Source organism: Hyperolius riggenbachi, chromosome 3 (assembly GCF_040937935.1).
Source record: "Hyperolius riggenbachi isolate aHypRig1 chromosome 3, aHypRig1.pri, whole genome shotgun sequence".
NCBI lineage: Eukaryota > Metazoa > Chordata > Amphibia > Anura > Hyperoliidae > Hyperolius > Hyperolius riggenbachi.
Window position 1 is genome coordinate 122,659,599 of NC_090648.1, and position 24,796 is coordinate 122,684,394.

The 24,796-nt window shown below is 47.9% G+C and overlaps 1 protein-coding gene across 1 annotated transcript in view; it reads right to left on the minus strand.

Moving 5' to 3' along the window:
• Positions 1-2,972: 2,972 nt before the first annotated feature.
• LOC137562214 (uncharacterized) overlaps positions 2,973-24,796 on the minus strand; it is a 52,207-nt gene continuing 30,383 nt past the window's right edge. The window contains exon 4 of the mRNA XM_068273547.1: positions 2,973-3,368. Coding sequence (XP_068129648.1) covers positions 2,973-3,368 — 396 coding nt within the window. The remainder of the gene's footprint in view (positions 3,369-24,796) is intronic.

Consider the following 24,796-nt stretch of genomic DNA (forward strand, 5'->3'; position numbering starts at 1 on the left):
CTTTTCCTGGAACCTCTTATATGTATTACATTTATGACTGCATGCCGACAAAAAGCATGTTACCTGTGCAAAGAAAACAGACATTTCCCGCATTTAAAAGACAGTTTTCCCTTTGAAACTTTAAAATCGATTTTCTCAAAAACTATAAGCTCTTTTTGCTAATTTTTTTTCCTCTTGTACCCACTCCCAAGGTGCATATACCCTGTAAATTTGGGGTATGTAGCATATAAGGAGGCTTTACAAAGCACGAAAGTTCGGGTCCCCATTGACTTCGATTATGTTCGGAGTTCGGCTCGAACACCCGAACATCGCGGCCATGTTCGGCCCGAACCCGAACATCTAGATGTTCGCCCAACACTACACGTGACCCGTTCGGCCAATCACAGCGCTAGCCGAACGTTCGGGTAACGTTCGGCCATGCGCTCTTAGTTCGGCCATATGGCCGAACAGTTTGGCCGAACACCATCAGGTGTTCGGCCGAACCCGAACATCACCCGAACAGGGTGATGTTCTGCAGAACCCGAACAGTGGCGAACACTGTTCGCCCAACACTAACTGTAACTATACCTAACCCTACTCTCACACAGAACCCTCCCTGTACCTAACCCTAACCACCCCCTTGGTAGTGCCTAACCCTAAGACCCCCCCCCAGTGGTGCCTAACCCTAACCTTGACAGTGTTACATTAAATCCATTCACCGTTTTGCAGTTAAATAACGTCTGCAGTTTGGCTTATGTAGGGCGCTATTGATAAATAACGTTAGTGTGTGCCACTATTGATAAATAACGTTAGTGTGTGCCGTTTTTCTTCTTTTTTCCCTGCGCGCCATTATCATGCAGTACTAACGATAAATAGCGATAAGCGTATCTTTTTAATGCGGCGCCATTCTTATGCATAGGCGCTGTGCGCCATTATTCACTGATCCCAACTATACTACCTATAGTAATTTATGGCTTATTTTACTCTGGAAGAAATGTACTTCTTATTTGTATATGTTTACATGTGTTCTACATTTTATGATTTTCTTGATAGTGGTCCTTTAAGCAGACGGAGCGGACAGTGTCAGGAACTTAGTCTAATAGTGATACTACACAGAGTTGGAGAGCAGACAGGCACCATGTCATGCAGTAGTTGGGCGAACCATAAAGCCAGGCAATCAGAGACACTGCTGTGGGATTCTCCAATAGCCCCTAGTAGTTCCCTGGTATTATCCTCTTTCCCAAGTACTGAAAAGATCCCACCACCACCACAATAAAACAGGGGTCCCCTTGGTCCGCTCTAAAACAGGAGTGCCTTTATATCCCTGGTGCAGTGGTGCACCTAGAAAGAAAATTACCTGTCAGAGGTCTCCCATCCCCTACTCTAGCATGGCTCTTCAGTAGCTCTCTCCTCCCTCACATTGAGCAGGGGATGTAGCTGTCCAGCGCTGCGTAATATGTTGATGCTTTATAAATACAATAAATAATAATAATGTATGTGGGCAGGACCAAGCCAGAATACAAACAGAGCTGGGTGGCAATGTGAGTAGCGCAGGGCAAGTGGTCAGAGCTTTGGCACAACTGCATTTTTTTTAGCAGCAGCCACTCCTCCCTGGCCGGAACTACAGATTTATTATTAGTGCCAGCCAGGAAGGTATTCATGTGCCGGCAGCAGACAGGTGGGAAAATAGTTCCCCCACCTCACCTGCCTGCTGCTTACAGATGTAGTTATGGGGGGTAAAAGGTGTGCATGGACAAAGGGGAGATTTAGGTTAAGGGGAGGGTATTAAACAGCTTCACAATTTATTGAAAAAGAAATCCTCTCAGAATCAGAATCAGATTTATTTCCCTAAGTGTGGCGGATGCCGCACCCAGAATTATTTGTGGTAAACATCGGCATTGGACATAGCAGATTACAGACAGTGAAGAAAATAAAATAGTCATAGTGCAAAGATACATAAAACACAGACAGTGTAAAAACTAGCATGTAGATATAGGGGGCTGTTTGGCATTTAGCAGTAATGTAAGGTGACCATAAGGCCATGCTAGGAGGACTTGTTGAGTTAAGAAGGAGCACAGCTTGGGGGAAAAAGGAGTTCCTGTGCCTGGAAGTTTTGGTGGGAATAGTTCTGTAACGGCGGCCTGAGCGCATGCGGTTGAAGAAGCGACTGCCGGGGTGGCGGGGATCATGTGCAATCCTGTTTGCCCTGGTTCTTAGCCTGGATGCATGAAGGAGGTCCAGTGGTGGTAGGGGTGACCCAATGATTCTTTCTGCAGCATTGATCACTCTTTGTAGTTTGTACTTGTCGCTTGCGGTAGCCCCTGTATACCATACGATGATAGAGGAGCAAAGGATAGATTCGATGGTAGCCGTGTAGAAGCTTGTCATCAACTCCTGGGGCATACCAAACTTCTTCAGTTAGAAAAAAGAGGTTGCGGAGGGCACACCGTCAAAAAAGTGTGGTCGGGTGCTTGACACTGAGACATAGGCAATGTCTCAAGTGAAACTGTGCAAAAAATGTGTCAGCACACCGGTTTTGAATAAGCTCACGCTCTTTTATTGAGCCATGCGTTACCAACAGGTATAAAGCCGACAATTGTTTCGGGGGCCACACAGGGTCCCCCTTCCTCAAGGCGTATAGCGTATATACGCCTTGAGGAAGGGGGACCCTGTGTGGCCCCCGAAACAATTGTCGGGTTTATACCTGTTGGTAACGCATGGCTCAATAAAAGAGCGTGAGCTTATTCAAAACCGGTGTGCTGACACATTTTTTGCACAAAACTTCTTCAGTTGTCTCAGGAAGAACAGCCTTTGCTGGGCTTTCTTTTGGCATTTGGTGGTGTTTTCTCCCCATCTCAAGTCATTGGTGACAGTGGTGCCCAAAAACCGAATGCTAGACACTCTGGCAACTTCAGTGCCTTCAATGATGATTGGGTTGAGAGGGGGAGGACGCTTCCTGAAGTCCACAATCAGCTCAACAGTCTTTGCAGCATTTAGGACAAGCTGGTTACTCTTGCACCAATTGCAGATACGCTCAATCTCGCTCCGGTAGGCGCGTTCACCCTCTCTGCCTCCAGGACCAGGCTCAAAGAAGCATAGGGCCGAACAGTGGCTTCTGTGGTGATCCCTGCACCACCGGCTAATGACCTTGTGTAAAGGGAAGAACCCTCAATTTCTTTTTGTGGTTCTTCTTCTTCTACAAACTCTGATATCTTTGTATTGTCATCGCAGCGTGCCAAAGCCAAAGGTGATGAATCCTTATCTATGGTGCAGATACATTTATCTTGGAATATAGCTGATTGAAACTTTGAGTAGTATCCGATTTTGCTTCGAAGGAACACATACTTGCTTGCGCCTCCCGTTATGTCGCAAAGGTCTTCGCTTTCATTCTAAACAGAAAAGAAAAAAGTCTAGGTGAATTAGAAGAATAATTCCATAGTAACAGATGGTTAGTATTCCTGTGAGTGGATCTATACAGGACTGTCATCCTGTGACGTGGTCATTGTGATTACTATCATTTGACTAATATATAATGTCATATAGTGGAGAGTGTCAAAAACAATGGAATGAGGTGGTCAAACATCTGTTTAAATCACTTTCTCCTAAAGTGACATATATGGCGGCTGACATATTAATTTCCTTTTAACCAATACCAGTTGCCTGGCAGCCTTGCTAATCTATTTGGCTGCTGTAGTGTCTGAATCACACCAGACACAAGCATGCAGCTAATCTTGTCAGATTTGACTAAAATGTCAGAAACATCTGATCTGCTGCATGCTTGTTGAGGGTCTACGCCTAAAAGTATTAGGCAGAGGATCAGCATGGCTGCCAGGCAACTGGAATTTCTTAGAAGGAAATTAATGTGGCAGCCAGGGTTGCTCTCCACGGAATAATCATGAGTAACCACGGTGGTTACTTGTGATTCGAATGAGCTCTAATTGCTGCAGCTGATCGGCTAGATGTGGCAAGGTCACTTACCCAGAACGCCGCTCTCCGCTCAGTGTTTCAATGAGGTGCAAGTGTCCAAATGGACGCGTTGCAAGTCTCGCTATGGAGCGCTTCCTAATGCGGAAGTGCTCCATAGTGAGGCTTGCAACGCGTCCATTCGGATGCTTGCACCTCTGAAACGCTGAGCGGAGAGCGGCGTTCTGGGTAATTAACCCCGCCACATCTAGTCGCTCAGCTGCAGCAATTAGAGCTCATTTTAATTATTAGTAACCACCGTGGTTACTCATGATTATTCCGTGGAGAGCAACCCTGGTGGCAGCCTCCAAATTCCTCTCCCTTATTCTCAAAAATTAAAATAAAAAAAAATAAAAAAAAGCTTTAATATTTAACATATCTATGTATGTACAGTAAAATATGTATAAATCTGTATATCTGTCTAATGGAAATCCTCTTTATCTTAACTTGGTTTGAAGCTAGTTGTCTAGGAGGGACAGTCACAGAAGTTCAGATGAATATACTAATAATCTTCACATTTGTGTAGGACTCAAAAGCTGCATCCACTAAGGGCACGCTCAAGGGGCCACCCTGCAGTGTTAGGTAGTCTTTCCCAAGGACGTCTTACTGAATAGGTACTGACACTACCCAGGATTCACGATTGTGAACACAGCAGGGAAAGCCGTGGTTAGGTCATGATTAGCGGAAATTTGGTCGAAAATGACTTCCCTGGGCCAAGCAGAGGCTCCCAGCCAGACCCTAGGGACCAATCATAGGAGGGGAGGCTATGCCAGCCAGTGATCAACTTCAGTTACTGCCACTGGTTAATCACTACGTTTAGTCAGTGAGTGATATTGTACTGTTCTATCAGTGCACTGCAGGCAGACCGCTATCCATAACTTTCTGTGTTCTATATTATTTTACTGTATCACTTGTATTCAGCTCATAGCCAGTGATCAACTTCAGTTACTTGCATTCACTGCCACTGATCAGTCTCTAAGTTTACTCAGTGACATTGTCCTGTACTGTTTGTGCAGGCAGAGCGCTGTCCACTCATTTTTGTGTTCTATATTTTACTGTATCTGACACTTGTATTCAGCCCATAGCCAGTGATCAACTTCAGTTAGTACTTGCAGTCACTGCCACTATTCAGTCACTAAGTTTATTCAGTGACATTGTACTGTGCTAGCCAGTTACTTTACTGTGCGTATCGTGTAGTTTTTTTCTGAAAAATCAATAAAAGCCCCCTGTTATAGTCCATCTGTCCCCAGGCCCACACAGGTATTGACTGTAAAAAGCAGCATACTTTCTCCACCTTGAAATCTTGTGCATAGTATACACCATGTCTGGCAAGGGTCGTGGGTGTGGCAGGAGAGGAAGTGCAATTGCCTCCACCAACAGGGGTGCTCGGATACCCCTTTTCAGAATTCGGGTTGACCCGGATTCGGATACACAGATATCCGGATCCAGGCCGGATATCTGGATTTGAACTGTTGGGTATCCGAATATAATCAGATATCCAACCCTACTATCCGGGGTATCCAGGCAAATTCAGATATCTGGGTAGAAAACCCAGAAGTGGCCCTTTAAATTGCTTTCAAAACGTTTTTGAGGGTAAATGAGGCATGTAGCATCATTATTTTTTAAAGGGAAACAATAATTGATGATGTGGGGACTTAAAATACCCCAAAAAACAAAAAAAAAATGGCTGGCAATTAACATCAGGCCTAGGTTCCAGACAGCAGTCGTGCATCCTATACTGTGTCCAAAGTCTGAAGTGCAAAGTGCCACGTGCAAAGTGCCATGTGCTAAGTGCCACGTGCAAAGTGCAAAGTGCCACGTGCAAACATGTGCAAAGTGCAAGGTACCACGTGCAAAAACGTGCAAAGTGCCAAGTGCAAAGTGCCACATGCAAACACGTACAAAGTGCCACGTGCAAACACGTGCAAAGTGCCACATGCAAACACGTGCAAAGTGCCACGTGCAAACACGTGCAAAGTGCCACATGCAAACACGTGCAAAGTGCTACGTACAAACACGTGCAAAGTGTCACGTGCAAAGTGCAAACATGTGCAAAGTGCCACATGCAAACAAGTGCAAAGTGTAAAGTGCCACGTGCAAAGTGTAAAGTGCCACGTGAAAACACGTGCAAAGTGCCACCTGCAAAAACATGCAAAGTGCCACGTGCAAAGTGCCACGTGCAAAGTGCCACGTGCAAAGTGCCATGTGCAAACACGTGCAAAGTGCCACGTGCAAACACGTGCAAAGTGCAAACACGTGCAAAGTGCCATGTGCAAACACAGGCAAAGTGCCATGTGCAAAGTGCCACGTGCAAAGTGGCACTTTGCACATGGCACTTTGCACATGTTTGCACATGGCACTTGGCCCTTTGCATGTGTTTGCACGTGGCAATTTGCACATGTTTGCACGTGGCACTTTGCACTTGGCACGTGTTTGCATGTGGCACTTTGCACGTGTTTGCACGTGGCACTTTGCACGTGTTTGCACGTGGCACTTTGCACATGGCACTTTGCACGTGTTTGCACGTGGCACTTTGCACGTTTGCACGTGGCACTTAGCACTTTGCACGTGTTTGCAAACACGTGCAAAGTGCCACATGCAAACATGTGCAAAGTGCCACGTGCAAACACGTGCAAAGTGCCACGTGCAAACACGTGCAAAGTGCCACGTACAAACACGTGCAAAGTGTCACGTGCAAAGTGCAAACATGTGCAAAGTGCAAAGTGCCACATGCAAACAAGTGCAAAGTGTAAAGTGCCACGTGCAAAGTGCAAAGTGCCACGTGAAAACACGTGCAAAGTGCCACCTGCAAAAACATGCAAAGTGCCACCTGCAAAGTGCCACGTGCAAAGTGCCATGTGCAAACACGTGCAAAGTGCCACGTGCAAACACGTGCAAAGTGCAAACACGTGCAAAGTGCCACGTGCAAACACAGGCAAAGTGCCATGTGCAAAGTGCCACGTGCAAAGTGGCACTTTGCACATGGCACTTTGCACATGTTTGCACATGGCACTTTGCACATGTTTGCACTTTGCATGTGGCCCTTTGCATGTGTTTGCACGTGGCAATTTGCACATGTTTGCACGTGGCACTTTGCACTTGGCACGTGTTTGCATGTGGCACTTTGCACGTGTTTGCACGTGGCACTTTGCACGTGTTTGCACGTGGCACTTTGCACATGGCACTTTGCACGTGTTTGCACGTGGCACGTGGCACTTTGCACATGTTTGCACGTGGCACTTAGCACTTTGCACGTGTTTGCACTTTTCACATGGCACTTTGCACTTGGCACGTGGCACTTTGCACTTTGCCCATGTTTGCATGTGGCACGTGGCACTTTGCACGTGTTTGCACTTTGCACGTGGCCCTTTGCATGTGTTTGCACGTGGCACTTTGCACGTGTTTGCACGTGGCACTTTGCACATGGCACTTTGCACGTGTTTGCACGTGGCACGTGGCACTTTGCACATGTTTGCACGTGGCACTTAGCACTTTGCTCGTGTTTGCACTTTGCACGTGGCCCTTTGCATGTGTTTGCACATGGCACTTTGCACTTTGCACGTGGCCCTTTGCACATGTTTGCATGTGGCACTTTGCACTTGGCACGTGTTTGCATGTGGCACTTTTCACGTGTTTGCACGTGGCACTTTGCAGGTGTTTGCACGTGGCACTTTGCACATGGCACTTTGCACTTTGCACGTGTTTGCACTTTGCACGTGTTTGCACGTGGCACTTTGCCCTTGGCACTTTTCACGTGACACTTTGCTCGTGTTTGCACGTGGCACTTTGCACTTTGCATGTGTTTGCACTTTGCACGTGTTTGCACTTTGCACATTGCACTTTGCACGTGTTTGCACATGGCACTTTGCACGTGTTTGCACTTTTCACGTGGCGCTTTGCACGTGTTTGCACTTTGCATGTGGCGTTTTGCACCTTCTTGCACGTGGCACTTTGCAAGTGTTTGCACGTGGCACTTTGCACTTTGCACGTGTTTGCACGTGGCAGGCAGCAGCTGGCCTGGTCTGTGCACAGCACACACACAGACACATAGCAGCTGCAGCAGCACTGCCGCACACACTCTAACTGTCACACTATGACATCAATCAAGGTAATTAACAATTTAACTATAGTGTAGTGATAGTGAAGGGGTTAATCACTGAACAGCTTATCACTGTGTCCTGCCCTTGGCCCAGCAGCACACACTGTGAGACATCAATCAAGCTAATTAACGATTTAACTATAGAGTAGTGAAGGGGTTAATCAATGAACAGCTTTAGGTTTATAACTGTGTACAGCCCTTTGTAGGCCACCAGCACTGGAGCATGTTTCTCAATGAGCATTCAGCAAGCTAGGATGATCTGTCTCATCATGGCAGTCTCCTTATTATACAGGGGGGCTGGTCAGTGTTCCTTTCTGTGATTGGGTGCTAGGGTTTAGGCTGGGAGCCCTCTGATTGGCTCCAGGACGTCATCTCCTTAGTTACAGTATTTCTGATCCGGATACCCGCAGTAATTACTATAGTAGCGGTTGCGCTACCGGAGTACTGTGGTCACACTACGAGAGCATCATGCAGTAGTTACGAGCATACGCTATGCTGACAGGACTATGTGCTGCATGTGCATAGTAATATTAACCTGCGCTGTGAGCGTGTGATATAGTAACCCTACTTCATGCATCAAGTGTCAGACTCTAATCAGTTAATTAATCCAAAACACTTGCAAAGGATTCCTGAGCCTTTAAATGCTCTCTCTGGTTCAGTAGGAATCACAATCATGGAAAAGACTACTGAGCTGCCAGTTGCACAGAAAACCATCATTGACACCCTCCATATGGAGGAAAAGCCTCAAAAAATAGTTGCAAAAGAAGTTGGATGTGCCCAAAGTGCTGTATCAAAGCAGGAAAAGGCCATTCAAAAGTGTTGTAGACTTTCACAAGGAGTGGGCTGAGGCTGGAGTTAGTGCATTAACCTGCCTGGCGTTCTATTAAGATCGCCAGGCAGGCTGCGGGAGGGTTTTTTTTTAATTAAAAAAAAACTATTTCATGCAGCCAACTGAAAGTTGGCTGCATGAAAGCCCACTAGAGGGCGCTCCGGAGGCGTTCTTCCGATCGCCTCCGGCGCCCAGAATAAACAAGGAAGGCCGCAATGAGCGGCCTTCCTTGTTTTGCTTACATCGTCGCCATAGCGACGAGCGGAGTGACGTCATCGACGTCAGCCGACGTCCTGACGTCAGCCGCCTCCGATCCAGCCCTTAGCGCTGGCCGGAACTTTTTGTTCCGGCTACGCTGGGCTCAGGCGGCTGGGGTGACCCTCTTTCGCCGCTGCTCGCGGCGGATCGCCGCAGAGCGGCGGCGATCAGGCAGCACACGCGGCTGGCAAAGTGCCGGCTGCGTGTGCTGCTTTTTATTTCAGCCAAATCGGCCCAGCAGGGCCTGAGCGGCAGGCTCCGGCGGTACTGGACGAGCTGAGCTCGTCCAGACCGCCCAGCAGGTTAAGAGCCACCACACACAGACAGATCTTGGACATGGGCTTCAAATGTCATATTCCTCTTGTCAAGCCGCTCCTGAACAAAAAACTATGTCAGAAGCATCTTACCGGGGTTGAAAAAAAAAAAAAAGAACTGGTGTGTTGCTCAGTGGTCTAAAGTCCTCTTTTCTGATAAGATCAAATTTTGCATCTCATTTGGAAACCGAGGACCAAGAGTCTGGAGGAAGACTAGAGAGGCACACAATTCAAGATGCTTGAAGTCCAGTGTGAAGTTTCCACAGTCTGTTTTGATTCCGGGAGCCATGTCATCTGCTGGTGCTGGTCCACTGTGCTTCATTAAGTCCAGCCGTCTACCAGGAGATTTAGGAGCATTTCATGCTTCCTTCCACAGATGAGCTTTATGGAGATGCTGACTTCATTTTCCAGCAGGACTTGGCACCTGCTCACACTGCCAAAAGTACCAAAACCTGGTTCAATGACTATGGGACTACTGTGTTTGATTGGCCAGCAAACTCGCCTGACCTGAACCCCATAGAGCAGAGTTCCCCAACCCTGTCCTCAAGGCCCACCAACAGTGCATGTTTTTTGGAAATCCACAGAGGTAGTTAATCAGCGCTGCTAAGACACTAATTACCTCACCTGTGCATGTTTTGTGGTTTTCTGAAAAACATGTACTGTTGGTGGGCCTTGAGGACAGGGTTGGGGAACTCTGCAGATAATCTATGTGGCGTTGCCAAGAGAAAGATGAGCGACATGAGACCGAATGATACAGAAGAGCTGAAGGCCACTATTGAAGCATCCTGGTCTTCTCTAACACCTCAGAAGTGCCAGAGGCTAAGAGCAGGATTCTGATTTAAGGGTTTGCAGCTGTAAGCCATAATCATCAAAATTATAACAATTAAAGGCTTGAAATATTTAGATTTGCATGTAATTAGTCTAGTTCATATATTAGTTTCAGCTTTTAAGTAGAATTACTGAAATAAATTAACTTTTGCACAATATTCTAATTTTTTCGAGTTTCACCTGTGTATTTTTTAGTTTAGATCTGCTGTAAGACTTGGTTCAACTTGCAACTGGCACAACTGGAGCAGTGGCATAATCTACATGCTGTACTGCTTTAGTGACAGTGTCCACTGGTTTGTACCAGGCCATCAGATGAATGGCAATACATCCACTATCCAAAACTATTGTGCAGGTCACAATTGTTTCAATGGACAAACCCAGAAATGGTGAAGATGAACCATGTGAATGAACACATTGGAAAGGATGGGTATTTTCTGCATGTCTATTGGTTTGCTGTTGTCTGCTCCAAGAGACCTTTTATAAAGAGCTAGGAATGAAAACCTAATTTTCAAGCTTTTCTATTGCCAATGGATGTACAATTATGTGAAAAAATGAGGCCAACCTATGTAAGCCAGTGTGTTTTTGTAAGATTCTTGAGGAAAGGAAACTTACACAAAAAGGTCCTATTGGACGATGCCCTTAGCGTACATAAAAAATTAGGTAACTGCTATTAAAATATTTTTGTCAACAGAGCAAACAGTGTGGGCCATAGCTCATTAAAGAAGGACAGTGTGTGTGGACTGTTGTGAGCAGGATCCAGAGGGGGTCCCGGTTTATACCCTTTCACACCTGTACCCTGTACAGTGTGGGGTGTAACTATCCCACTGGACCCCACACTTCACACACCACTGTATAGGTCACACTTGAGCTAGAAGCGTCTCTGCTGAGAGCATGCAAGTGTGCTAACTAGAGATGGCCCAAAACTCTGATTTTAGGTTCGCGAACCTCCGCAACTCGCAAACTTTTGCGAACCGCAATAGACTTCAATGGGGAGGCGAACTTTGAAAACTAGAAACATTTATGCTGACCACAAAAGTGATGGAAAAGATGTTTCAAGGAGTCTAACATCTGAGTTTTTTCATGGATGAGTGGGATAGACACCAAAAGTCCCGGGGAAAAATCTGGATTTGACGCAAAGCAGCGTTTTAAGGGCAGAAATCACATTGCATGCTAAATTGGAGACCTAAAGTGCTTTAAAACATCTTGCATGTGTATACATCAATCAGGGAGTGTAATTAGAGTACTGCTTCACACTGACACACCAAACTCACTGTGTAACGCACCGCAAACAGCTGTTTGTATAGTGACGGCCGTGCTGGACTGGTGCACACCATGGCGAGAGTGCAGGCCATGGCAGTTTTCAAGCCCATATGGTCGCCGGGCTGTGGTAGCTCAATGATATAACAACAGTGACTGTCCAGCTGATCGAATTTGGTCTATCCACAATAAAGCAACAACCTTATTATCCCCCCCCCCACCCCGAGACACTCATATAGCCGGCGGTCATTGCTTCATTGTGATACGCAAGCCCCTTCACCGCGGCAAGGTAACGATCACAAAGGGGAATTGGCACATGTACATGCCTTTTGTTTTGTTGTTGCAGCTGCAGTGCAGCCAGAAAAATTAGGCAAGCATGTACATGCACCAGAAAAATTATTATAGTGGCCGCTGCTAGCAGGGGCCTTAGAAATTCAGGAATCCGCCTGGAGTCTTGGACCCTGTTGGTGGCGGCGGAGAAGGCAGTCAAGCGGCCTTCATGCAGAGATGCTGTGTGGGGACTGACTTAGTCTTGGGGCAGGCAGTCACACGGCGTGCTGGCAGAGATGCTGTGTGTGGGGACTGACTTAGTCTTCGGGCGGGCAGTAGCCCTCCGGGATCCATGCCTCATTCATTTTGATAAAGGTGAGGTACTGAACACTTTTGTGACTTAGGCGACTTCTCTTCTCAGTGACAATGCCTCCATCTGCGCTGAAGGTCCTTTCTGACAGGACGCTTGAGGCAGGGCAAGACAGAAGTTGGATGGCAAATTGTGACAGCTCTGGCCACAGGTCAAGCCTGTGCACCCAGTAGTCCATCGCTGCTCATACTGTCGATGGTTCTTTTTCTACCATTGTTAAAGAAAGCGTACGTCCGGGGAGTCAGGGTTCGATTCCGGTCCGCAGTTGGAGCCTGAGAAACGGCTACCACCACACATCCAAGGAAGACAGCAAGTCCCGAGGTAGTGACAAAAAATAACAATACAGGGGGACTTTCGAGGCCCTGCTGTATATGACACTAATCGACTTTACTACCTTTAGCGAGAATCTGTTATGGAGGGCAAGTCTGCCATCCATTCAAGTGAAAGGTATGCACTGACTGCCAGGTATAATACAATGCGCAGTCACAGATGCAGTGAAAGGTATGCAGTGACTGGTATTACAATACAATGTGCAGCTGTCACACAGGTGCAGTTAACTGGTATGCTCGGAGTGGTATATTACACAGCGTGCGGTCACACAGGTACTGTGAACAATTATGCAATGACTGGTATTACAAATGTGCACCTGTCACACACACACAGGTACCGGACAGGCACAGTGACACTGCGTGCGCTCACGTAGGTAGGTGGGTGCACTGAAGTGAACAACAGGTACATATATGCAGTGATGGGTATTATCATGTGCACCTGTCACACACAGACAGGTACCGGACAGGCACAGTGACACTGCGTGCACTCGCGTAGGTAGGTGGGTGCACTGTGAACAACAGGTAGGTATATGCAGTGATGGGTATTATAATGTGCACCTGTCACACACAGACAGGTACCGGACAGGCGCAGTGACACTGTGTGCGCTCACGTAGGTAGGTGGGTGCACTGAAGTGAACAACAGGTAAGTATATGCAGTGATGGGTATTACAATGTGCACCTGTCACACACAGACAGGTACCGGACAGGCACAGTGACGCTGCGTGCGCTCACGTACAGTAGGTAGGTGGGTGCACTGTGAACAACAGGTAGTTATATGCAGTGATGGGTATTACAAATCTGCACCTGGCACAGTAGTAATTACCACCATGTGGCCAAAGACCAACTGCGACTGACTGACAGTGCTGTATATAATGCAAGTGGGCCACACACAAAAAAAAAAAATAGATCACAAGAACAAGATTAGCTGTCAAAAGAGCTGTTGGGGGGTGCTTTTTTAGCAGTAAGAATCAGCAAGGAGCAAGCTAAGAAGCCTACAAGAGCCTAACTAAGCTTTCCCTATAGGTCTCTGCACAGCAGCTCTCCCTTCTCTAATTACTGCAGGCACACGAGTGAGTCCAATGCCTGACACTGCCTGCCTTTTATAAGGGTGTGGGGCTCCAGGAGGGAGTGCAGCCTGATTGGCTACAATGTACTTTCTGACTGATGTAGATGGTCAAAGTTGACCCTAATGATGCGCTATGGGGGGCGAATCAAACTTCCGGAAAAGTTTGCAGTTGTCCACGAACCCGAACCACGGAAGTTCACCAGGAACCGTTCTCCAGCGAACCATTCGGCCCATCTCTAGTGCTAACAGTGAAATGAGCATTTAAGCTGTCCCACAACTGCTTTTAAATGCTTGTACAGCCAGTAGGATGTGTATCACACAAAAAAACTGGAGTGGCTGATGTGAATAAATAACTTATAAATAACAACTAATACATAATTGATTATGTATTTGGTGTAAATAGCACTGTACCTGTATTCAGACCTCTTGACGAAGCCCTTCGGGGTGAAACATGTAGTGTTTAAGGGTGAATGCTACACTGTATATATTTAGAAGCACCCCATAAGTGTGGAAAAAGTGATGCGCTGTGAATACTTTCTGAATGCACTGTATGTTAGTGGGGTATAATATTAAGGGTCTTTAAAGGGAACCTTAACTGAGAGGGATATGGATGTTTCCTTTTAACCATTTTAGCCGAATTGATGTGACTGTCACGTCCATTCGGCTGCTGCTGCACGCTCCCATGCCGACTCCTGTTAGCCCAGAGATCAATGAATGGGAACATAGTTCCCATTCATTGATCTAAGTCCCCGGCAGAAAGACCAACGGCTTCTTTGAGAAGCCGCAATCTTTCTAAAGAAAAAAAAAAGTTTCCCGCCCTCCCTATACTTCCTGGAAGCGAGAGAGTTCGCTTCCAGGACTAAAAAAAAATGTTTTGACAGTGGCCATCTTGTGGCCAAATAGTAAAACTACATCAACATACATTTTTTTATTAAATAAACACATATTATTACATTTAAAAATATAGGTTTAATTATGGTAGCATGTATTATTTTAAAGCTATAATGGCTGAAAAAGAAAAAAAATTCAGCTAAACTTTGACCCTCTACATCACAGTCAGCAGACACATGGCAGCCATTCAGGCTGCACGACCTCCTGGACCCCGCCCCCCTATAAAAACGCTGCAGCGTCGGCCATGTTCTCACTCTGCTGATCTTGCTATAGTGAGAGGAAGGGAGAGGCATTTGGAGATAGGGAAAGCGTTAGTTAGGCTATTGTTAGCTTGCTCCTCGCTCAAGCACCCCACAAAAAGCTCTTTTGAGAGCTAATATTCTTCTGATCTGTTGTGTGTGTGTGTGTGTGTGTGTGTGTGTGTGTGTGTGTGTGTGTGTGTGTGTGTGTGTGTGTGTGTGTGTGTGTGTGACCACAACAGCATACATACAGCCCTGTCGCAGCTGGGCCTAGTTGCTGAATTTACAGTGCCAGCCAGGCCCAGCACACACTGTATTACCATTGCATACCTTTTCACTGCATTGCTGTCTTTGTGGGTGACACTGCATATACATAGAGCCCACAGACTGTTGCCTGCCAGGATAGCTGGGATTTGTAGTCCCACACTGTATTACCATACCATTGCATATCTTTTCACTGCATTTGTAAATTTAACTTACTAAAGCATAGCTGTCTTTGTGGGTGACACTGCATACATAGAGCCCACAGACAGTTGCCAGCCAGGCTATCTGGGATTTGTAGTCTTACACTGTATTGCCATACCATTGCATATCTTTTCACTGCATTTGTGATTTAATTTACTCAAGCATAGCTGTCTTTGTGGGTGACTTCAATTTAGGAATGTAATGTGATTTCTGCCCTTTAGGGATTATAACCCTGCTCTGCGTCAAATCCGTAATTTTCCCAGGGACTTTTGGCATGTATCCCACTCCGCCATGCCCCCCTCCAGGTGTTAGACCCCATGAAACCAGTGCTGGTCATAATGGAAAAATCTACGCTTACGGATCATTCCGCGTAATTTTACGCTATTACGCATTACGGAATTACGCTTACGGCATAGACATTTATATACGGTTCATGTCTGTAATTACGCATGGCCCTTACGCAATTACGCGTAAGAATACCGTAATGCAGATTGTTATGTTATTGCCTTACGCATATTTTCCTACTAGCAATTAATGCGTAAGGCAATGCTCCCAAGCGGAAAAGTTGACGCATGGATCAATGTTAGGTAGCCGCCGACTTTAAGAGTTAATAGCAAAGCCCCCTTAATTGCTGAGAGCCTCAAATTTGGAGAATATATTAAGGAGATCAGAAGGAATAAGTGGAAAAAATTTTTTTTCAAAAAGACCTTATAGTTTTTGAGAAAATCGATGTTAAAGTTTCAAAGGAAAAATATATACATTTAAAAACCTGCCGACTTTAACGGTTAATAGCAAAGCCTGCTTAAAATTTAGGAACACCAAATTCCCAGGGTATATTAAGGGGATCAGTGGGAATAAGAGGAAAACATTTTTTTCAAAAAAGACCTTATAGTTTTTGAGAAAATCGATTTTTAAGTTTCAAGGGCAAAAATGTCTTTTAAATGCGGAAAATGTCAGTTTTTTTTGCACAGGTAACAATAGTGTATTATTTTCATAGATTCCCCCAAGTGGGAAGAGTTTTACTTACTTCGTTCTGAGTGTGGGAAATATAAAAAAAAACCGATATGGGGTTCCCCCTTCCAGACCTCATTAACCCCTTGTCCCCCATGCAGGCTGGCACCCTGACTATACCAGCCCGCATGGTCCATGGATTGGGGGGTCTCGGAAGGGGAGGGGCAGCCAAGCTTTCCCCTCCCCCTCCGAGCCCTTGTCCAATCCAAGGACAAGGGGCTCTTCTCCACCTCCGATAGGCGGTGGAGGTGGAGGCCGCGATTTCCTGGGGGGGGGGGGGTTTATGGTGGCATCTGGGAGTCCCCTTTAAAAAGGGGTCTCCCAGATGCCCACCCCCCCTCCCAGGAGAAATGAGTATAGGGGTACTTGTACCTCTTACCCATTTCCTTTAAGAGTTAAAAGTAAATAAACACACAAACACTTAGAAAAAGTATTTTAATTAAACAAAAAACATAACCACGAAAAAAGTCCTTTACTATTCTTAATTAACCATTAATACTTACCTGTCCCTTTAAATAAATGATCCCTCGCAATAGCCTCGGAAATGTTCTATCAGTTACAATGTAACAAAGTTATTACAATGTAACAACTTTGTTACATTGTAACTACGCCACACCCGACGTCACTCGCCGCTCAGCCGCCGCATACACTTACGTGTCCTTGCAGGACGCTATGTCCCCGCCGGCTCCCGCTGTCCACCCCGCCCACATCTGTCACCCACATGTCACCCACATGTGGGTGACATGTGGGTGACATGTGGGAGAGGCGTGGAGGGCAGCGGGAGCCGGAGGACTTAGCGTCCTGCAAGGACCCGACAGAGCTCTGAGCTATATAGCTCAGAGCTCTCTAAGCATCTTTGTATTTGGGCTCCAAGGAGCCCCATTGGTCCTTAGCAGACCAATGGGGTTCCTTTAAATCAGAAGAAACCCCATTGGTCTGCTAAGGACCAATGGGGCTCCTTGGAGCCCAAATACAAAGATGCTTAGAGAGCTCTGAGCTATATAGCTCAGAGCTCTGTCGGGTCCTTGCAGGACGCTAAGTTCCGCCAGCTCCCGCTGCCCTCCCCGCCTCTCCCACATGTCACCCACATGTCACCCACATGTGAGTGACAGATGTGGGCGGGGTGGACGGCGGGAGACGGCGGGGACTTAGCGTCCTGCACGTACGCGTAAGTGTATGCGGCGGCTGAGCGGCGAGTGACGTCGGGTGCGGCGTAGTTACAATGTAACAAAGTTGTTACATTGTAATAACTTTGTTACATTGTAACTGATAGAACATTTCCGAGGCTATTGCGAGGGATCATTTATTTAAAGGGACAGGTAAGTATTAATGGTTAATTAAGAATATTAAAGGACTTTTTTCGTGGTTATGTTTTTTGTTCAATTAAAATACTTTTTCTAAGTGTTTGTGTGTTTATTTACTTTTAACTCTTAAAGGAAATGGGTAAGAGGTACAAGTACCCCTATACTCATTTCTCCTGGGAGGGGGGGGGTGGGCATCTGGGGGACCCCTTTTTAAAGGGGACTCCCAGATGCCACCATGAACCCCCCCAGGAAATTGCGGCCTCCACCTCCACCGCCCATCGGAGGTGGAGAAGAGCCCCTTGTCCTTGGATTGGACAAGGGCTCGGAGGGGGAGGGGAAAGCTTGGCTGCCCCTCCCCTTCCGAGACCCCCCAATCCATGGACCATGCGGGCTGGTATAGTCAGGGTGCGGAGCCCCACGCGGCCGGTGCTCCGCATTCTGGCTATCCCAGCCTGCATGGGGGACAAGGGGTTAAAGAGGTCTGGGAGGGGGGACCCCACGTTTTTGTTTTTTATATTTCCCACACTCAGAACGAAGTAAGTAAAACTCTTCCCACTTGGGGGAATCTATGAAAATAATACACTATTGTTACCTGTGCAAAAAAAAATGACATTTTCCGCATTTAAAAGACATTTTTGCCCTTGAAACTTAAAAATCGATTTTCTCAAAAACTATAAGGTCTTTTTGCAAAAAAAATTTTTCCTCTTATTCCCACTGATCCCCTTAATATACCCTGGGAATTTGGTGTTCCTAAATTTTAAGCAGGCTTTGCTATTAACCGTTAAAGTCGGCGGGTTTTTAAATGTATATATTTTTCCTTTGAAACTTTAACATCGATTTTCTCAAAAACTATAAGGTCTTTTTGAAAAAAAAAATTTTCCTCTTATTCCTTCTGATCTCCTTAATATATTCTCCACATTTGAGGCCCTTAGCACTTAAGGGGGCTTTGCTATTAACCCTTAAAGTCGGCGGCTTTTTTATATTATACGGGAGCGTAATATTACGCCATTACGGCAGACTGTGTAATTTCAATAGGAGTTTACTGTCTTACGCGTAATTTGTTACGCGTAATAACGTAACCTACGGTCTACGCGTAATTAATTACGTGTAATACCGTAACCTTACACGTAATGCTTACGGTGCATTTGTAGTGAATTACGATGCGTAATTACGCTAATGCGTAATTTCGGCCCAGCACTGCTTGAAACATCCTTTCCATCACTTTTGTGGCCAGAAACAGTGTTTGTAGTTTTTCAAGTTCGTCTGCCCATTGAAGTCTATTGCGGTTCGCCGAGATCGGAAGTTCGCGTCCGCAGTTTGCGGACCCAAAATCTGAGGTTCGCACCAACTTTAATCCTGCAAATAGTGGTGCTCAAATACCCCTTTTTAAAATTCGAGTTTGGTCGAATTCGAATAGTAAATTATTCGAGGTCAGTCGAATATTCGAGTCGAATAATTTTTACTATTCGATTCGACCTCGGATTTCGAGCTCACTATTCGAGTCGGTATTCGAGCTCATTATTCGAGCTGACTATTCGAATTGGCCTTAAATAGCTTCCAACACTTGTTTTGAGGGTGAATGATGCAAGAAACATCTTTTTTTCCAAGTAACAACAGCAAGTGATTATGTGGGGATGTTCCTTTAAAAAAAAAAAAGGTGAAAAGAGAAGTTGTGTCCAGAATTTTGTTCAGTACTGTATATACTTCTTCTTCTTCTTCTTCTTCTTCTTCTTCTTTATGTTCTATCTTCTTCTTCTTCTATATCTTCTTCTTCTATATCTTCTTCTTCTATATCTTCTTCTATATCTTCTTCTTCTTCTATATTGTCTTCTTCTTTTTCTTCTTCTTCATCTTCTTCTTCTTCATCTTCTTCATCATCATCTTCTTCATCTTCTTCATCATCATCTTCTTCTTCTTCTTCTTCTTCTTCTTCATCTTCTTCTTCTTCATCTTCTTCATCTTCTTCATCTTCTTCTTCTTCATCTTCTTCTTCTTCATCTTCTTCTTCTTCTTCATCTTCTTCATCTTCTTCTTCTTCTTCTTCTTCTTCTTCTTCTTCTTCATCATCTTCTTCTTCTTCTCCTTCTTCTTCTTCTTCTTCATCTTCTTCTTCTTCATCTTCTTCTTCTTCTCCTTCTTCTTCTTCTTCTTCATCTTCTTCTTCTTCTTCATCTTCTTAATCTTCTTCTATATCGTCTTCTTCTTCACTTATTTCTCTTTTCAATTTTTTTTTACAGAAATGCAGCTATTTTTGAGCGTAACAAATAGCTGGTGGCGCACGCATGTTGGAAGCGCCGCAGGCAGCGTGACATAATAGCCCTGGTACCTAGCGGTGATACCAGGGCTGTAAATAAACACAACAGGAGGTCCCAGACAGCGGTCGTGCAGCCCACATCGTGTCCAATACACAACTGGGACAACACAGTTTTCAACTTGGGCACCTCAGAAAAATTAAACCTTTTTTTTTTTTTTTTAATGTTTTTTTGGTTTTGTTTGTACAACCAATTACACAGATATATAGCTATTGTTTGACGTAATAGCTGGTGGCAGAGTGGCAGCAGAATGTAATTCTGTGTACCCTGGCAGTGGGAAACACAGACCGACAGCAGCAGCAGGAGGAATGGAGGAGTAGTGTGAGTGTGGCAGCAGGCAGGCAGCGTGACATAATAACCCTGGTACCTAGCGGTGATACCAGGGCTGTAAATAAACACAACAGGAGGTCCCAGACAGCGGTCGTGCAGCCCACATCGTGTCCAATACACAACTGGGACAACACAGTTTTCAACCCGGGCACCTCAGAAAAATTAAACCTTTTTTTTTTTTTTTTTATGGTTTTTTGGTTTTGTTTGTACAACCAATTACACAGATATATAGCTATTGTTTGATGTAATAGCCGGTGGCAGAGTGGCAGCAGAATGTAATTCTGTGTACCCTGGCAGTGGGAAACACAGACGGACAGCAGAAGGGCAGTACACAGCAGCCCACTGTAGGTGTAAAATGTGTGGCTGCAGGCGACGTAATAGTCAAACTGAACCAGGCTGGCTTAGTGAGCAGGAGCCAGGAGGTGGTAAAGGGTGGTAAGGCACATTAACGATGGTTCTTAGCCAGTTCATGTCCCCCTCTCGCCGACAACAGGGGCCAGGAACTCGCCTTCCACCCACGCCTGGTTCATCTTGAGAAACGTCAGTCTGTCCACAGACTTGTGAGACAGACGTGAGCGTTTCTCGGTGACCACGCCACCAGCTGCACTGAAGCAGCGCTCGGACAGCACGCTGGAAGGGGGGCAGGACAGCACTTCCAGGGCGTACTGCGCCAGCTCGCTCCAGATCTCCAGGCGCTTGACCCAATACTCCATGGGATCAACAGGGGCATCGCTGTCAAGCCCGCTGTAGGACCCCATGTAGTCAGCCACCATGCGGGTCAGGCGCTGGCTGTGACCGGAGGAGGATGCTGCTGCATCATGCACCTCCTCTCTAGTCACTGCTGCCGGAGCCTCTACAGTCCTGTAGAGCTCGTGGCTGAGAGACAGCAGGTCTGTGGGGCGCTTGCTGCTGGATGCAGGCACCTGCTGCTGCCTCTGTGCTGGCTGCTGGACAGTGGGGGTGGAAGGCTGGGGGAAGGCTTCCTCCAAGCGCTCAACAAGGGCCTGCTGCAAGCTCCTTATTTGTTGCGCTGGGTCTCCTCCTGCAGGCGGCAGGAACTGGCTCAACTTCCCCTTGAGGCGTGGGTCCAACATCATGCTGATCCAGATGTCCTCCCTCTGCTTCATCTGGATCACCCTGGGGTCCTTGCGCAGGCACGCCAGCATGTGCGCTGCCATTGGCAAGAGGCGGGCCACGTGTGCTGGCACATCGACGGCAGTGCTGTCCTCCTCATCCTCCTCCTCTGCCGCCTCATCCTCTCTCCACCCCCGCACCAACTCAGCTGCGCTGTGCTGATCCCCCTCATCAGCAGCAAGGTCAGGGACCTCCACCAAGTCCTTCTCCTCCTCCCCCTCAGAGGTGGACTGTGCAGCTGCTTGCCGCTCCTGCTGGTCCAAGGCTGCCGCTCCCTGTTCCAGCAAAGCATCGAGGGCCCTGTTCAGCAGACAAACCAGGGGCACCCACTCGCAGACCATAGCATGGTCCCTGCTCACCATGTTAGTGGCCTGCAGAAAGGGAGCCAGCACTAAGCACACCTGCTGCATGTGCCTCCAGTCATCATCGGGGACGATGGACGGGATTTTGCAGGTCTTGTCCCTTCTCCGAGCGGCGGAAACAGTGGCCAGGGCAAGGTACTGGTTGACAGCGTGCTTCTGTTCAACCAGACGCTCCAACATCGCCAGGGTGGAGTTCCAGCGAGTCGGAACGTCAAGGATCAGCCGATGGCGTGGCAGCTCCAGCTCCTTTTGCACGTCTTCCAGGCTCGCACAGGCTGCAGCCGAGCGCCGGAAGTGACGCACAACGTTCCTTGCCGTTTCCAGCAGTTCGCCCATCCCCTGGTAGGTGCGCAAGAACTTTTGCACCACCAGGTTCAGCACGTGGGCAAGACAGGGGATGTGGGTCAGGTTTCCCCTGTCTATTGCGGCAACCAGATTGGCCCCATTGTCGGCCACCACCTCTCCGACTATGAGGCCTCTGGGGGTCAGCCAAATCCTCTCCTGCTCCTGGAGTTTGGCCAACACATGGGTTGCCGTCAGCTTGGTCTTCCCAAGGCTGACCAAGTGCAGCAGCGCTTGGCAGTGGCGGGCCTTCACGCTGCTGCTGAGGCGGGGGGTTTGGCCAGGTGTGCCGGAGGATGGCAGAGGATCGGAGGAACCTGCTGCAGTTCCCCTGACCCTGCGGGGGGGCACCACCCACTGTGTTGCTGCTGCTGTGCCCGCTGCTGCTCTCCCATCCTCACCCCCTTCCACCAAGCTGACCCAGTGGACAGTGAAGGACAGGTAGCGGCCTGTCCCGAAGCGGCTGCTCCAGGAGTCCATGGTGACGTGGACCCTTTCACCAACCGCGTGCTCCAGCCCTCGCTCCACATTGGCCATCACAAAGCGGTGCAGTGCAGGAATGGCCTTGCGGGCGAAGAAGTGTCTGCTGGGAAGCTGCCAGTCTGGGGCTGCGCAAGCAAGCAGCGCACGCATGTCGCTCCCCTCCTGCACAAGCGTGTACGGCAGGAGTTGGGAGCACATGGCCCGTGCCAGCAAGCCGTTCAGCTGCCGCACGCGACGGCTGCTGGGAGGCAGAGCCCTAACCACCCCCTGGAAGGACTCGCTCAAAAGGCTCTGGCGTGGCCTTTTGCTGGCACAGGAATCAGCAGACACAGCAGAGGAGGCCACTGAGGACTGGCTGCCAGAACAGGCCTCAGTGTCGGCGGCAGGAGTTGCAGAGGGGGGAGGAGCAGTGCGTTTCCGCACTCCTGCTGGTGCTGCTGGAGGAGCAGGAGGGCGGGTGGCTGCTGTTGCTGCTGCTGCTGCTGCTGAAGGCTGTGCAGTGATGGGTGTGGTGCCACTGCCAGCACCAGATGCCTTCAGCCTCTGGAACTCCTCATGCTGGTGGAAATGTTTCGCAGCAAGGTGGTTGATGAGTGAGCTGGTGCTGAACTTTAAGGGGTCTGCACCTCTGCTCAACTTCCGCTGACAGTGGTTGCAAGTGGCGTACTTGCTGTACACTGTGGGCATGGTGAAAAAACGCCAGATTGGTGACAAAAACGACCCCCTACGGCATGGAACCGCTGCTGCCTGTCTCCCTGTGGTGGTTGGGGGGGGGGCTTGGGTGCGGCTGGTGGTGGTACTGGTAGATGCTGCTGCTGCTGCTGCTGAGCCTGAGACACCAGCAGGCTGGGGGACCTGCCTACTGCTGCCAATGCTTGCAATGATGCGCCTCCTTGCAAGGCCCACAAGCGCATCCTCCTCCTCCTCCTCAGAGCTGCTGATGACGACATCCCCTGGAGCTGGTGGCACCCAGTCTCTGTCTGTCACCGTGTCATCATCATCCTCCCCCTCCTGAAACATGTCCTGCTGGGATGATGACCCCCCCAAACTCCTCTCCTGATGCATGGATGGGCTGCTTGACTGTCGCCACAGTCTTGCTGTCCAATCCCTCATCCCCCAAAGTGCCCATCAGCATCTCCTCCTCAAGATCGCCAACAACAGCAGACAATTTACTCATGATGCCTGGGGTCAAAAGACTGCTGAATGACAGGTCGGCGAGTGACGGTGAACTGGCCTCCTCCCCAGGCCCTGCTGGGCGGCTGCTGCGAACAGGGGTGGTGGTGGTGGTGGTGGTGAGGGTGGAGGCCTCGGATGCAGAGCTGATGGCGGGCTGCTCATCCTCCGTCATCAGTTGCACCACAGTGTCTGCATCCTTTTCCTCAATGGGACGTTTCCGACCCGGCTGGAGGAAAATCGGAGCAGGTGCTACACGCTGCTGCTGCTGCTGTGTCTCTGCAGCGTGAGTTGCAGATGCTCCTGCTGGGCGGCGCCAAAGGCGTCCACGGCCAGTGGCTATGGGAGGAATGTTAGCCACTGACGCTGCTGCTGCGGAACTGTGCATGGTGGCGCGCCCGCGCCCGCGGCTTGCCACAATGCTACTCCCTCTCCTCCTGATTCCCTTGCTGCCCTTCCACTTGCCCAAACCGCGCTGGCTGCCACTTCCAGACATCTTCGATGTTTTGGGCGTAAACACAAAAGTTTTTGAAAAGGGCGGGTGAAAAGTGGGGTACTTTAATGGAGTGGGTTGGTGGGTGAGGTGACTGAGTGAGTGTCCCGACTCCCTAGTACAGTAAGTAAGTAGTAACAGTCAGGAAGTACAACTAGCAGTTACAATAATCAGTAGTAATCACAAGGAAATAGAGTGTGTGTACACTACAGACAGTGAGTGCACGCACGCGCAAACACGCGCAGGAGCTGGCCTATGAACAGAGAGTGAGTGAGTGTCCCTAGTACAGTAAGTAAGTAGTAACAGTCAGGAAGTACAACTAGAAGTTACAATAATCAGTAGTAATCACAAGGAAATAGAGTGTGTGTACACTACAGACAGTGAGTGCACGCACGCGCACACACATGCAGGAGCTAGCCTATGAACAGTGACTGAGTGAGTGTCCCTACTACAGTAAGTAAGTAGTAACTGTCAGGAAGTAGAATTTACAATAATCAATCAGTAATCAGAAGGAAATAGAGTGTGTGTACAGTACACAGACAGTGAGTGCACACACACACGCAGGAGCTAGTAGCCTATGAACAGTGACAGTGAGTGTCCTAGTACAGTTACAGTATATAACTATTCAGAAGAAAATAGAGTGTGTGTACTACACAGACAGTGAGTGCAAGCACACGCAGGAGCTAGCCTATGA